At 46.3% G+C, this 13,988-nt stretch overlaps 1 protein-coding gene across 1 annotated transcript; it reads right to left on the bottom strand.

Moving 5' to 3' along the window:
- Positions 1 to 5,083: 5,083 nt before the first annotated feature.
- On the bottom strand, positions 5,084 to 12,886 carry LOC136446407 (uncharacterized). Its single transcript, XM_066444760.1, is given in 6 exon segments — positions 5,084 to 5,228; positions 6,250 to 6,414; positions 7,715 to 7,992; positions 11,219 to 11,977; positions 11,980 to 12,366; positions 12,677 to 12,886. Coding segments are annotated over 6 exon segments (1,944 nt in total).
- Positions 12,887 to 13,988: the final 1,102 nt, after the last annotated feature.

Below are 13,988 nucleotides of genomic sequence, written 5' to 3'. Positions count from 1 at the left end.
GGGGCACTGGGGGCTGTCCAGTCTGGCATGTGAAATACAAAGCAAAGATAAGACATTGAAATGTATGAAGTCTAAATCATATCCCTCGAGGAACCTTCAGTATAACAAACATAGTAGAAATATAAATGGCAAGTTTATCAATGCACAATATGTATATCTCGGTTTAGGATAAAACAGAACATGTTCTAACTATTTCTTAGCACCATTCTCTTTATATAAACATGCAAACAAACAAACAAACAGACAATAAATGTTAAATCTAACTATGGCCTACATGTATTAATAATCTACTTAGTCCTCTGCCAAGGTATTCAGAGCCTGGAGTACTGTGGTGCTGAACTGCTGATAAGATTTTGGTCTGTTGTTCCTTCTGTTGACAGTGTGACGAACACAACAGCACTTCTCGTTCACCAACTTGTAGAGGTGGATGCTCACCCCGTACTGCTGTCGGGTTTCCGCCGTAAATAGAATTAATACATGCCGAAACATCAATAATGATGTGGGAGGATTTAAACTTTAACATGTAACTCTTTAGTCCAAACTAAACAGAAAACATTTTAGTGTAACAAAGTACTACTTATTTTAATGGATACATCTTTTGAACGTCCTGGGTCATCTTGGCGGTCACGGGCGTGACGGTCGGACTGTCGCTGGCTGCCGGCCTGGGACTGGAGGAGGTCGACGACTTCGGACAGTTTCGACGCCAGCGTGGCGACGGTGGCGGTCAGGTCCGGCGCCGGCGCCCTGGTGGTGGTCACCCTGGCCGCGGTGTGGTCGGGCATGGCGTACTAGACGTCATGAGCAGCGGTGTTGCGGGCTTGCTCGCAGTTGGCGGGTGGCGGCGTCGATGTCGGCGGGGCCGAACTCCATTACCCGGATTTTCAGGTCTTGGTCGAGGGCGGCCAGGAACCTGTCGAGCGCCATGTGTGCCCGCCCGGCGTCGTTGAAGTCGTCGTAGGCCAGCTTTACCAGCCGCTTGATTTCGGCGGCGTAGACGGAGAGGCTTTCGGTCCGGCGTCGCGGTCTTGCGTTGGCCGCCCGGCGGAACTCTTCCAGCAGCTGTGGACGGCCGAAGGGCCCGGCCATGGCCACTCGCAGGAGGGCAAGGTCGGCCTTGGTAGCATCTGGGAGTTCGGTGTAGTAGCCGAACGCTGCGCCGGTGAGGTAGGTGAGGGGGTGGCACAGCTTCGCTGGGTCGTCCTGTTGTTGGGACTCGGCCCAGACATCGAACTGCTGGCTCCAGAGTTGGAAGTAGTCGCTCCCATCGAAGGACGGGGGGAGTCTCGAACGCTGTGCGGCTGCCATGGCATGGATGAAATATACCTGAAAGTATAGGCCGCTGCCACCAATGTTATGTGGTAATAACAAGGCTAGGAAAGACACAGCCGCACACAAGTAGATGAACTTAAGACTGACTCCGGACCGCATGGCCGGAGGTTTATCAACCAGGGACAATGCCCTAACTTAGTCTCTACCAGACTAACTACGCCAGGGTTTCACTTGCGTAGTTGCAGGACCGTCCGCTCTCCTAGAGAAATGTACGCTTGAAAGTCGAGGAATGTCCGCTTTTCTGGAGGAATGTACCAATTCTGGAGGAATGTCCCAATTTTGGAGGAATGTCCAGATTCGATTGGTCGGGGTGTCTGTTACAAGAGTTGCACAGGATATTGGCATTTGTTCTTTCCTGGGATGGCGGACAACAAATCTCCTAATGGGTGTTCATATGAACAATCTTATAATCGTATAATATCCTTACCATCGTCCATAACGCCCAAATACAATGTTCCCCATCCTGGTCATTCAGATATGCGCTTCCATATCTATCGACATTTTCAGGTAGAACATCATGGAAATAGCAGCCCTTGGCAGCCTTGAAGTCCACATTCCCGGACACTTTCAGTATTTCATGTGGAAGTACTGCTCTGGCCTAGTCATACACACAACATCATCATTACTAAAACGTGTATTGATCAATGGTTGAGGCATGCCAGGTAATTCCTTAGTTCCAGCTGTGTCCCAATTCAAATCTTACTTGGTGCACTTGAGAATCCCTCAAACCCACTGTTTCTCAAAGTGGCAGATAAATGGGAATAGAGGTTCATTTGCATGACATGCAAAGACACGCGTGCAATATTGCAGGTAAGGTTGGAAGGCTATTCTATTTTCTATTTAAAACTACAGGCTAATTTTCAATTATAGATATTGGTATATGAGAGCATATCTGTCATAATGACATCATAGTATCATGCTGTTTTAAAAAAAAAAGAAAATTGAAATACATGGGTCAGTACTATTGCTAGAATGGAAGGCAACTTCAAAGTAAAAACAACACAGATGAACTTTGAATATTAAAACAAACCACATTAATTCATGTAACGTTACATTGCCTAAACAGACTCACTTGTCAACTTCTTTGTTAGAGCACAGTCTAGCCTGTAGTAAGAGGAATGAATAGGTACAAAATCGTTTGAAATACGACCTCTATGTTATTCACAAGGCAAGGACTGGTTACAACATATCTCCTCAGTTAAGTTATTCTTTTTTAACATAATAACTTTTGCCACACTGTTACATGTGCACTGATTTTAGTACCAAGCAACATATACAGGATCGCTTTTCTGACATTCTTCCTGACTGTAACCTTATATACTGCATTATAAAAATGTTACAAATTATTGATGCCCCGTGGTTGTTATGCAACATTGTTTACCTTGCACGGCAACCAGATAACACATTACTGTAGGTTTCTTATCGTATCGATCCAACTCAAACATCAACGTTAACATTATATAGCTAACAGTTACTGTCATAACAAGTCAGGTTTAGACAAAAAATAGCGAAAAACTGACCCCAGTAGACACAAAATTGAAAACCTACCCAGACTTCAAACCAACAGGATATTCATACGGGTCAGGTAGCCAAACCCAAAGGTTCAACACATTTTATTCACGTGTTGCTTAATGCAAATTGACATAATGGGCTCACCCCAAGTTCAAGTATAACGAAAATTTAGGGCATTCTGTTGATTTCACCATGTACAGAGTGTAAATTATAAAAGTGCGTGTTGAAAAACGAAAACTTGCATGACTGAACTAAAAGGGACTCACCTGCTTGTGGTCCATTTACTGTTGAATCTTAACTGTTTGCGGACCTAACCCTGCTGCGACAAAGGCACCTTCTTTTCAAGACCCTTTTCAAGCAGGAAGAAAATGCAACCCCATTTCCTTACACGTGGACGATTGTCTTGCATGTCTGAAGACATGTCCTTTCTTGTTCTACTCGTCAGCGAACTCTTGGTGGAAGATTTGTAGTTGTTGCGGGTACAGGGGTGGCAGGAATTTTCAGGCCCTGTGACAGCATGCTCATCTCCATGTTCCTTGTCTTGTCCTTGTACCACGTGCACATAGTTGTTCCATTCAAATACAGGAGCAGTGTGTTTGTGTCCTCCATATCTTGGGTGCTATACAGGATGGTCTTGATTTTGTTGTAGTCTGCCAGCACTAGCCCCCAGCGTGATTTGAAGCGCCTAGCTGTGTTTTGTGGGCTCAGGTGACGGTTGCATAGGTGGGCCTCCACCAATCTTGATTTTGACGGCTGGCTCGCCTGCGCTCCACCTGTCCTCGCCATGATTGTCTGTTCGTCATAGCCAGCTGCCCACATTTGAGTGGTACAAGTTACCTTTCCGCTGTGGTTGTTGATCCATATACATTGTTATCATTATCATGTTTGATAATTCTGTTACCACTCTTAAGATTGAGGCACCATGTGTAATTATAGTACCTGCTGTCTTTCAGCTTCAGCTCTCTTGCAAAGGTCAGATGGTGTCTTCCTTTTTGGCCTCATTTTTGTTTTCTTGTGGCAATGGTGTTATTACACTCGTTTTAACGGGTAAGGGGCTTGATGGGTTTCTTACACAGTCTTTTAACTGATTCATGCTGATAAATTTCTGCAAGGGCGGAGTCGGTTCAGGCGCAGACTGCCGTTCTCTGACTCATCATTGAAGGATGGGTATGGCTCTTCTGCATCTCTAAACCTCTCTGAATAATTTTGATCTTTCATCTTCTATAATATGTTCATTTACCCTTTGTCTTGACTGCATCCTTTAAAACCACGGTCCAGCTTTCCCCTTATCAGGCTGGCCATATAGGACTTGTCGGCGAGCCCAGGCAATCTATCGAACTGGGACTTGGTAGAGTCAGGATGTTTCTAAAACACTTTCTCCGGCAGTTTAACTTAAAAATTTCTGGGTTCCAATCTGGCCAGCTTCAATGTGGGACAGTGAGCTTCCCATTCTCGTATGGGGTAAAAAAGTGTCAAACAAAAGCGATTGAAATGCCACACGTCGGGGCTAGAGCTTTGGTGGTTTATCCCTTGCATCATGGTACCTTCGGATCGGACCCCACCCTGTCTCGTCAGTGCCAATTTTAGCAATGCGGTACATGCGGAAAGATTCGTCGTACCGCCGCCAGTTAGCCCCCTAGCAGTCATAGTTCTGATAAGATGCTGGTAACACACAAGGGCTGACAGATGGCGTTGAACATAGATATAGTGAAAGACCAGGAACGCGTTGGTCCACTGGTCAAGGGTTAGCGGCTGTTTGTTTTGGCTCGACCGGCTGGCTAGGGTGAGAATAGGGGCTGCTTCTCCATTCGACAGAGATACTGTGTATTGTGGGTCGAGGTGTTGGTTCGGGAGCAATTCGCGGAGGTCGATAAAGTGGTCGGTCCAGATTTTCTCTTAAATGGGCATAGAGACCCCGGAGTCGAGGGGGAGGTGTAGGGTGTCGAATGCAGAAGCAGTTACAATCGGTATAGCAGGGTTAGTCTGAGGAGGTTTTACTATACTACCGTTACCCAATATGGCAGCGGCCAGGGCGTTCCCTCGTAGTCCTGCATCTAGATAGGCTGGAGGCACGGCTGGGGTGGTCTGCCCCACTGAAAAGAAAACATATCACTAAATTGTTGGCGTAGGCTGTTAAAGTTACGTTATGTATGTATGTACAGAACATGGTGGGAAGCATGAGAATGCTCAAACTCAATCTCTTCGACTCTTGGAAATAAATTCTTCTGTCTTTTGCTAGTGACTAGAAAACTGGAGAGTGGAGAATGTAAGACAGAGCATCCATATTGGGCTTCTTTGGCAGGACACTCGTCTCTACCGCAAATGAGATGATGTCCTCTGCTTCTTTGGGCAAGGCCTCATTAAAAGCCTTGTCGCCAGGCTTGTAACTGAAACAAAATAATATCAATCAATGGTTGTTACTCAAAGACGCCTAACAAGTTCAATGCATGTATTTTTAATGATCTTCTGCCGTTATGGGCAATGTTAAGCCAAACTGACATTGGTTTAGCATCGAACTGAATTATACTTGTAAACAAGGATCAAAAGGACTCCTTGCATCAATAGAAAGTATGTCATTTCCACCAATATCCGAACATACTTCAACATACCTTGCCTTTAGTGGAAACAGAATAAGGGAGGGTTGGGCAGGATTTACATCCATTAAAAAGCATGTTACAAGATATGTTTTACAGTCTCTTAATTATCCAAAATGTCGTTCATTAATCCAATCTTAATTGAAATGATCTGAACGGTACATCAAGGTCATTTGTTCATTACATTCACCATACCATAAAGGTTATGTTTTCAGTTGTGTTCTTTTGTAGTTCTGTGTATTTGTGGATGTTGATCTTGAAGGGGGGTGGGTAAATTTGGGACCTCTAGCGGCTTTACCTTTTTTTAAGGTCCGATTTTGTTTTTGTCTTTGCAACTTAATCAACAACAAGTCAAAAAAGGATGCAGCTGTTAGTGTATGTTGAATCAAAATAGACTTTCTTTCACTTTTATTGGATCGAACCTCACTTCATGGTGGAAGCGGCTACTAAACCCCGGGTCTTTGAAAACATGTTTCCCAATTTAGACAATGCAGTTGTGAATAGCAGAAGATTTTATTTTTAAAAAATTCATTGTTCATTAAGTGCTTACTTATAAAATGTTTTTATCTATTTGTGTAACTACAGACTTCTTTGTCACTTCAAAACATTCTTACATTCGGCCTGTTGCCATCTTTGTGATAGCCTTTCTTGAACATGTCAGCCACGTCTTTGTGGTGGTGGTATATCCCAGCCGCGCATTCGAACAATATGTTGAACCGATTGCCCATGAACGCTTTTACCTGGGAGCTGCGTTGTGATCCATTGTGGCTGAGGTATGTGGAAAACTCTCCCATACACCCGGCTTACTGGTTACCACGGGGGCAGTTGCATGACCTGGGTCCGGATCAAACGCTGGGTCCCTGAGTCACTCTTGCTCCAGGTGAAGCGTCCGGCACTCTGGAATTCTGGCAGCGCTTCCACCCCTTGCTGTCCCAAGGTCTTCCGCCACGGATCTTCCAGCTTCTTTAAGGCCTCATCACTTTATGTGGCGAAGCCAATGAGGGCATGAGGTTGACAGTACATACGGTTCATGCTACGCATACTCTTCTTTAAACTGTCCCAGTATTCAACGACGTCAGGCAGGATCTCTTCCCGGTATGTATGTAAGAGGTGGTTGAAATGTTTCTGACTAGCGGCCCCATCATCCATGGTGTTCTTTATCTTGCTGATGATTCGTTTTGTGTGTGGAAAGTAGGATTTATCGGACATGTTGGCAAGTTTGTCTATGATGAACATGAGGCCTTCAAGTTGATCTTCGGATCCCCCCGACGACAATGTCAGAATCCCCAATAGCCTGTTCTGTCCTTGGTCTATTGTGACCTCATAATCACCATACTTTTGTTGATCTTCGCTGGGGCCATCACTGTGGAGGGCCATGACTGACTGACTGACTGGTCCATTTCTTGGCCAGGTTAGACTCCATCCTTAACTTTAATCCAGGAAGATCAGACCGAGAAATATCATACATGAAGAGAGTGGTCAAGACACAATGGATGGCGTTTGGCAGGTTGACAGCAGTGACATTGAAGGGCAGTAATTACATGCAGCAGAGACGGAAACCGTTCGTGAATGGACTTGTGGGGTACGGGCCAGTACGCAACTGGATCTGTTGGTTACCTGCTAATTCGAATTTCTTATCCTCCTGCTGTCTTTCTGTCGCTGTGTTGCCTGCACCTTTTTCTCCAAGTAAAGTTTTTTAAGAACCATCCTCTGTATTTCCGCATCCTTCTCTTTCACTTCTTACTTCAGAGATTGGATGGACTGTTTTACAGCATCTAGCTTCCTTGCCATTCCAGAGGCTCCGGCAACGCTTGGTTTGTCAACAGTTCGAGACGCTTCGAAACGAACAAGGACCGTGAAAGGCACAGACCACTAGTTAAAAGGTGGTTAAGCTAGGGTTATACCTTAATCCGTGTCGGGTTGGCATGGGAGTCGGACTCAGTCCCACTAGAGTCCGAAGGGTATTTCAGGCGGGTGAGCCGTGCCCTCAAGGTCTTTTCATCCTTTAAAAGGAGAGAAAATAGCAACATCGATGGATTAGAACGTCCCCTTATCCCTGTCTCAGGTTTCTTAATGTGTTGTTCTATTTAACTGTCAAAGTCACCTACAGTCAACTAAAAGTAAAGTTACTCTATCTGACCTTCATGTTATGAACTTGGGGGTGTGACGGGATTTCATTCCGACTGATGAATCGGTGTCAGTTCCACTCGCACTTCGGGCGGCACCTTGGGCGATACAGGGTCCCTTTGTGGCTGCTGCAGCCTTGACTGTCTTCTTACCCTTTAGGACAGAAGAAAATAACAGTGATGGACTCGCGGTGTGCCTTTGTCTGGTCAGTCAGCGCCAGCGGCATAGTAGGAGTCAGCTGCGCAGGGCTGGCGGCTTGCGGGTTAGACCCACCAGCCTCCAGCTCCTGGCCGCTTGTCCATTTGTTGTCTAGCTGCAGTTTGCTAGCGTACGACGTAGGGCAACGACAGGCAAACTGGCCCTCCTTGTGGCAGTGGTTGCACACAATGTTGTTGGTACATTTGGAAGCGATATGACCAACAGTCTGGCACTTGTCACAGAACAGGACTGTACAGTTTGCAACTTAATGTCCTTCCTGATGGCATTTCAAGCAAGTTCGCACTTGGCCTACATAACGGAAAAAGACTAGCCTACCATCGGCCATCCTCCAAGAGGATGGGATGTTGACACCAGGTTTCAGTACCATCTTGTACTGCCTCTTGCCATTCCTTGTTGACGGCTTGTCCCTGTACGTTACCATTCTAGAGTACTGTGCCGAACGTGTGGTTGAACAGAACTCCCTCACCCCGTGGTAAACTTGCTACCTCCACAGTTCCCTATAGTGAGAGCCCTTCCCTTTGTGGTCTCCAGCACATGGTTCCTGATGCTTTGTATGTCTGTAGTAGAAAATCCACTGTAGTCTGTGGCAACTGAGACTTTCGAGAATTGTTTCTACTAAACTAAGCCTAACATAACTCAGATATTATTATCGTTGTCAATTTTTTTTCAGGCATCATAACATTTAGTGATTTACACAACTTGCACCTGCATGGTAAAATATTCCGGAACTGATATCCCATGAACGACCAATCTTAGTTTGATTGTAGGAACAGATTTCCATCCCACCTTCAGAAAATGGCACATCAAGTACAATAGGCCTATACTGTGGCTGCTGTGCCCATCGCTGCTTTACACTCGCATTTGTTTGGTCGCGCGCTATTCTCCGTTCCTTGAAGTTGTCCTTTGATGGCTGGTACAACCGGTGAGTATGGCAGGGTTCAGTGCCTGGTTGGTTCCACCCCCGGTAAGTTTGGAATCAATAATTCCCACGAAATTACAGCTTCCAGGACCTGTAAAGGTTATGGTATTCTACTGATAACCTGATTTGAACAGGCATGCTGCATACATATACACGTATGAATGTCCAAACTCAACATAGGTAAACAGTAATAGTAGATATGGATCAGCTCCACCGTCCCCTCCACACTGTCTTCTTTCCTCATAGATACCCCTAATGTTAAGAGGTCCATGATGACTTCTCTGATATTTCCCATCACATACCTTTTACAACTTAGAAATCGTATTCACAATTTTATTACAATGAAAAGGAAATGATCATCAGAGCACTTGTGACTTTCATCAAAAGTTAGCGACTGAGCACATTGTAAAGGATGACAATCACGGTAACCCCCCCCCCCCCTGTCTAGGATTCCTCAGTTGGAGGTTTGCTGCTCTACGCTACACTTGGCTCAGTCTACACAGTCTTGACATAATTAGCCACGGCATCATACCCCTAGTGTTCTGAAATTTGTGACAGAAGTCGCTCGGCATCTCCAACGGACTGCTGCGGATACCCATGAGAGCTGGGTACGTAAGGTCGATTTCGCGAGACCTCATTTATACCATATATCAATGCTGATTTTAGGTTATACAAGTATACAATATGCCGTTCATGGGTATTTTATTGGAAAAAAGTCTCCTGGAATTTAGACTGCATATTTTCAAAATTGCATTTGCAATGGCGGCACTTGTGGTTAGCAAATCCCACCCCTTCTTTATATCCCGCTACAGCGGGACAGACAGTTGTTTATGTGTATGAGACAGACAGTTGTTGATTCTGCTAGATTGAAATCTCTACCCTAAATAACTTACACATTACGCCCTCCCAAAGCCCAACCCGCTAACAATGAGCAACTCGGGTAATAAACTTCTATATTAGGAACTTATTGAAGTAGCAACTGGGATTTAAACAGACATGTGATACATATGCCCTAATGTAACACACAGAACAAACTACAATACCACCACTAAAACTAGGTATGGTATAGTATAGTATACTGTTCTGTAAAAAGTACTCTATATAATCAATGCCCAACTGCTGAAAGAGGCTTCGGTCACAAACTAATATGGATTTGATGCCTGTTTCACTGATACTAGTAGTTTAAGGCATCACATTAAAAAAACACATACTGGTTTACCCCTTGTAAGGGAAGGTGTCTTTGGACCGAAGGCGCAACATAGCATTGCGGGAGGCTTCTGGAAGATCAAGTTCGGGATGGATGATCTGTTTAGCCTGTTCTGCTCAGCATTTTTTTAATTTTTAATTTATACATGAGGCTCGTAGAGGGCTCGTCAGAGCATTTCTTGATTTGTACGTAGTTCGTACCCTTGCCACATTATCCTCATTCCTACTTATTCAACTGACATCAAAGTTTGATGTCAGTTTTTGCCAGTCTTTATTAGAGGACCACATCTTGAATTCCTAAGTGACATCCCCATCCTTCTTGACGATATTAGATATGTGGGCTGCATTGTGATGCTCAATGTCAACCATCTCTTGATCTAGCCACTGTTTAATGTTATACATGTTTTTGGGAACCAGGACAGGGGTGTAACTTTCCTCAATCTCAGTTGGTCCATGGCTGTGGCAGAATTTCTCCTTAGGTTTTCGCCTATGTGCAAATTGAGCAGGAAGAATATTCAAGAAGGCCAAAGTAAAAACCAAGAGAAGTGAATCTAGATCATGACTGTCTTTTCCAACTTATTTTCCTTTGAGTAGTTGATTTATGTTAAGAAAAAGGAGGCCTTCAAACAACACTTGTTATCAACAATGTTACTAAACTGAAGATAGTCGTAGCCAGTTGGAAACATGATGGTTGCGGCTGAAGGGAGGGAAAAAGAATGATGTACCTTTTTTTTTTTAAGTTTCTTATTATCTTATTCTTAGTAATATATTTGAGCTATATTTACAATCGGACAAAGCTCAACACATAATGGTGTACCCGGTAACTTACCAGTGAGAAACTGAATACTGTACTAGTATAAGAAAAATAAACTCAGTTGAGCTTGCTTTATGTATCACATCACTTATAGTTATTCACTTGAAAAATCAAAGAAAGATAACTCACAGATAATTGCTGCCATGATGTCTATATCAAGTGCGTCATGCTTATCCAAACCTCTGAGGCAAGAGGCTGCCAGGACCTCACGTGTGAAGTACAGGTCCATGAGTTTCCTGAGGAGACATGTTGGACCCTGTCCTGCCAACTCTGCTCTTAGTAGCTGGCTGGGTAATATTAGTACCCCCAGGGTTGCAGTTCCCAGGGGAACTGCCATTTACACCGAAGCCTGCAATCATAACATAGAATTTTCATTAACTATTGTGCATTAAGGCATACACACGCAGTGTGGCATTTGGAATAGCCACCAACATTGTATAGCGATATCGGGAAATGTTTGACGGTATGTCGCCCTGAGGAGGTGAATATCTGCAATACGCCTGGCTCTGTTACACCGGCCGGGTTCCGTCCTGAGTCCCAGCCAGCCACGCCGTCCTGAGTCCCCGCCACGCCGTCCTGAGTCCCCGCCACGTCTTCCTGAGTCCCAGCCACGCCGTCTTGAGTCCCCGTCACGTCTTCCTGAGTCCCAGCCACGCCGTCCTGAGTCCCCGTAACGCCTTCCTGTGTCCCCGTCATGCCGCCCTGAGTCCCCGTAACGCCTTCCTGTGTCCCCCACCACGCCTTCGATCCTGCGTCACCACCTGCAAGGCCATTACGGAAGGCTCTGTGCAGCATTGGGCCCTTCTTTGACTTGTCTTGGCTGGAGTTGTCTTGGATTGACTCGTCTTGGATGGACTCGTCTTGGCTTGACTCGTCTTGGCTTGACTCATCTTGGATTGACTCGTCTTGGCTTGACTCGGCTAGGCTTGACTCGTCTTCACCTGAGTTGTTTTGGCGTCTTGTTTGCCTGTGATGCTCTTTGTACAAGATGAAGGCGTTCAGAATAGCGAGACTGAAGATGTGGAAGAAAGCTTTCTTCCACCACTTGAGGGTACGCCTTCTGAAACTAAGATACGCCACCATCTGATCCGATGTATCCACTGCCCCCATGTACTTGTTGTACAGGTGAATGCACTCAGGTTTGGTGATCTCCACCTGGTCCCGGTTCCGTTTACCTGTGCCAACGAACTTTGCACTGTGGGCGGTGGACAACATCTTCACACCCCTCCTGTCTTTCTACTTGAGAGCAAAAAAAAAAGGAGGGGCCCGGTCTTCATGCAGATCCTCTCTTTGGGCGTTGTCAACTTTGCCTCTTTGATAACCTGAGGCAGCCCTTTGCGGTTTCGCACCGTTCCACAGGCATTGGTACCTGCATCGCTCAGATCAAGGAACAGTTGTGGCGAAGTGTAATAATTGTCACAGTACAGTGTGTGTCCCTTCGCAAGGTACGGAGCCATCAGCCGGGTGACGAGGTCGTGTGTCAACCCCTTCGCCGAAGGCTCTTTCCCTTTCCCACCATCAAGCTCAAATTGACAGCAATATGAATTACTCGAGTCACACAATTCATTAGCCTTCAGCCCATACTTGTCTGGCTTGTCAGGGTTATAGGTGCGGAAATGAACGTTACCTCGGAATGACACCATTCCCTAAACCTACATGTTTTTTTAGTTCAGTAATGTGCAAGATAGTGTTGATACAAATGCAACCAGAAAGCAATGAAAAGGTAATCAAAGACAATCTGAAAAAATTCCCAACACCAAATTGATTTGACTAAAAAACAAAGTACTGTAAGAGCGACTATAAACTTACTTGGTCAGTGAATCCCCTTTGTACAGTGAACGCATGTGGGGTCTGTGGCACAGTGTCACTATCCACTTCCTGCCATTTTTTATCTTCAAGTCTAAGGTCTAATACTGCAGCTTGACGTTGGTTTGAGTGGCTCAGAAGCATCCCCACTTGTTGAGGGACCGGGGGCATCACGCCCACTTGTTGAGGGACCCGCGTCATCACGCCCACTTGTTGTCGGGCGCGTGCCGCCGCGTCCGCGTGTTCCTCGGCCGCGACCACGACCACGCCCCCCTCGGCCGCGCGTCGCACGTCCCCGGCCTCCTCCCAGCACTCCTCGTCCACGGCCTCTTGCATGACCACGGCCGCGATCTGTGACATCTTCTCCGGAATCTACTCTCCGGCCCCTGTGCACTTCTCGTGCCTCGTGGAGAAGGTCTAACTTGCTGCACCTCATAGTCACTCCCGCTACTTTCGTCATATTCTCCGCCAGAATCAGGGAAATCAGGATCAGAAGCATGCGTGAAAACATGTAGCTCGTCATGAACCTCCGACACCGTAAATCGCGGCATTGTAATGTTTAAATCCGAATTTCCCACCCAAAACAATTAAACAGGGGTGTAGGGTGGCAGATAGGGGTAAGCACCTCTTACGCATGGACAGTCGTGCTCTGTAGACTAGATCTGTAGAGTAGTTCACCCGTAATTGGGCCCCATCTGTCACTCAACTCTCACCAATGGCTCCAAGAAACTGTTTGCATGCAACAGTGGCCACACCCCGGGCAACGGCTTCGATTGGCCGGCTAAACTTGGTGAGGGGAACGAATGGGTTGCTAACCCTAGGTGATATTGGGCTTGTCCACCCACTGCATGTGAAGACTGGTTCCGGCGGATTGGGCGTACGAGGCTAGACTGTGAGGCCCACCGGCCAAAAAGACGGTCCCAGCAGGCGCTGTGGAGCGCTTAGGGCATGACGGGACACGTAGAAGTCCTGGCCATCCACTGCAGCAGGAGGGATCTCCAGACGTAACGGTATCCGTGCCACTGGACCCAGGTCCCCTATGCCGAGAGAGTGGGATCGTCCCCGTGCACCAACTTTCCCACTTTAAACAACTCCCGCACAGGTGTTAGTGTGCTCAACCACCCAAAGTCCTGCGGCGACAGGGGAGTGGCGAAAAGGACAGGTGGAGGTAACCACTGGCGGTTCTAGTCACAAGCCTGCACGTAGGCGGCCTTGGACAGATGGTCGTTGTTCTCTACACTGGACAGGAGAGAACTCCGGCAGCATCCTAGGTGACTGAGCAGCCTCTTTAGGATAGCACTGCTCACCCGGAATAGGGAGCGGCCTAGAAAAGGTGGCCCAAAGAAAGCGTGTCCAAACCCTTCCGGTCGGCGCACCGTGGTCGACGGAATTACCCACACAGCGGTAGACCAAAAGGGAAAACAGAGAAACTAACTATTGGCGCATGGAATGTGCGCACACT

Source organism: Branchiostoma lanceolatum, chromosome 12 (assembly GCF_035083965.1).
Source record: "Branchiostoma lanceolatum isolate klBraLanc5 chromosome 12, klBraLanc5.hap2, whole genome shotgun sequence".
Taxonomy (NCBI): Eukaryota; Metazoa; Chordata; class Leptocardii; order Amphioxiformes; family Branchiostomatidae; genus Branchiostoma; species Branchiostoma lanceolatum.
This window is presented reverse-complemented; position numbering and strand designations above follow the sequence as displayed.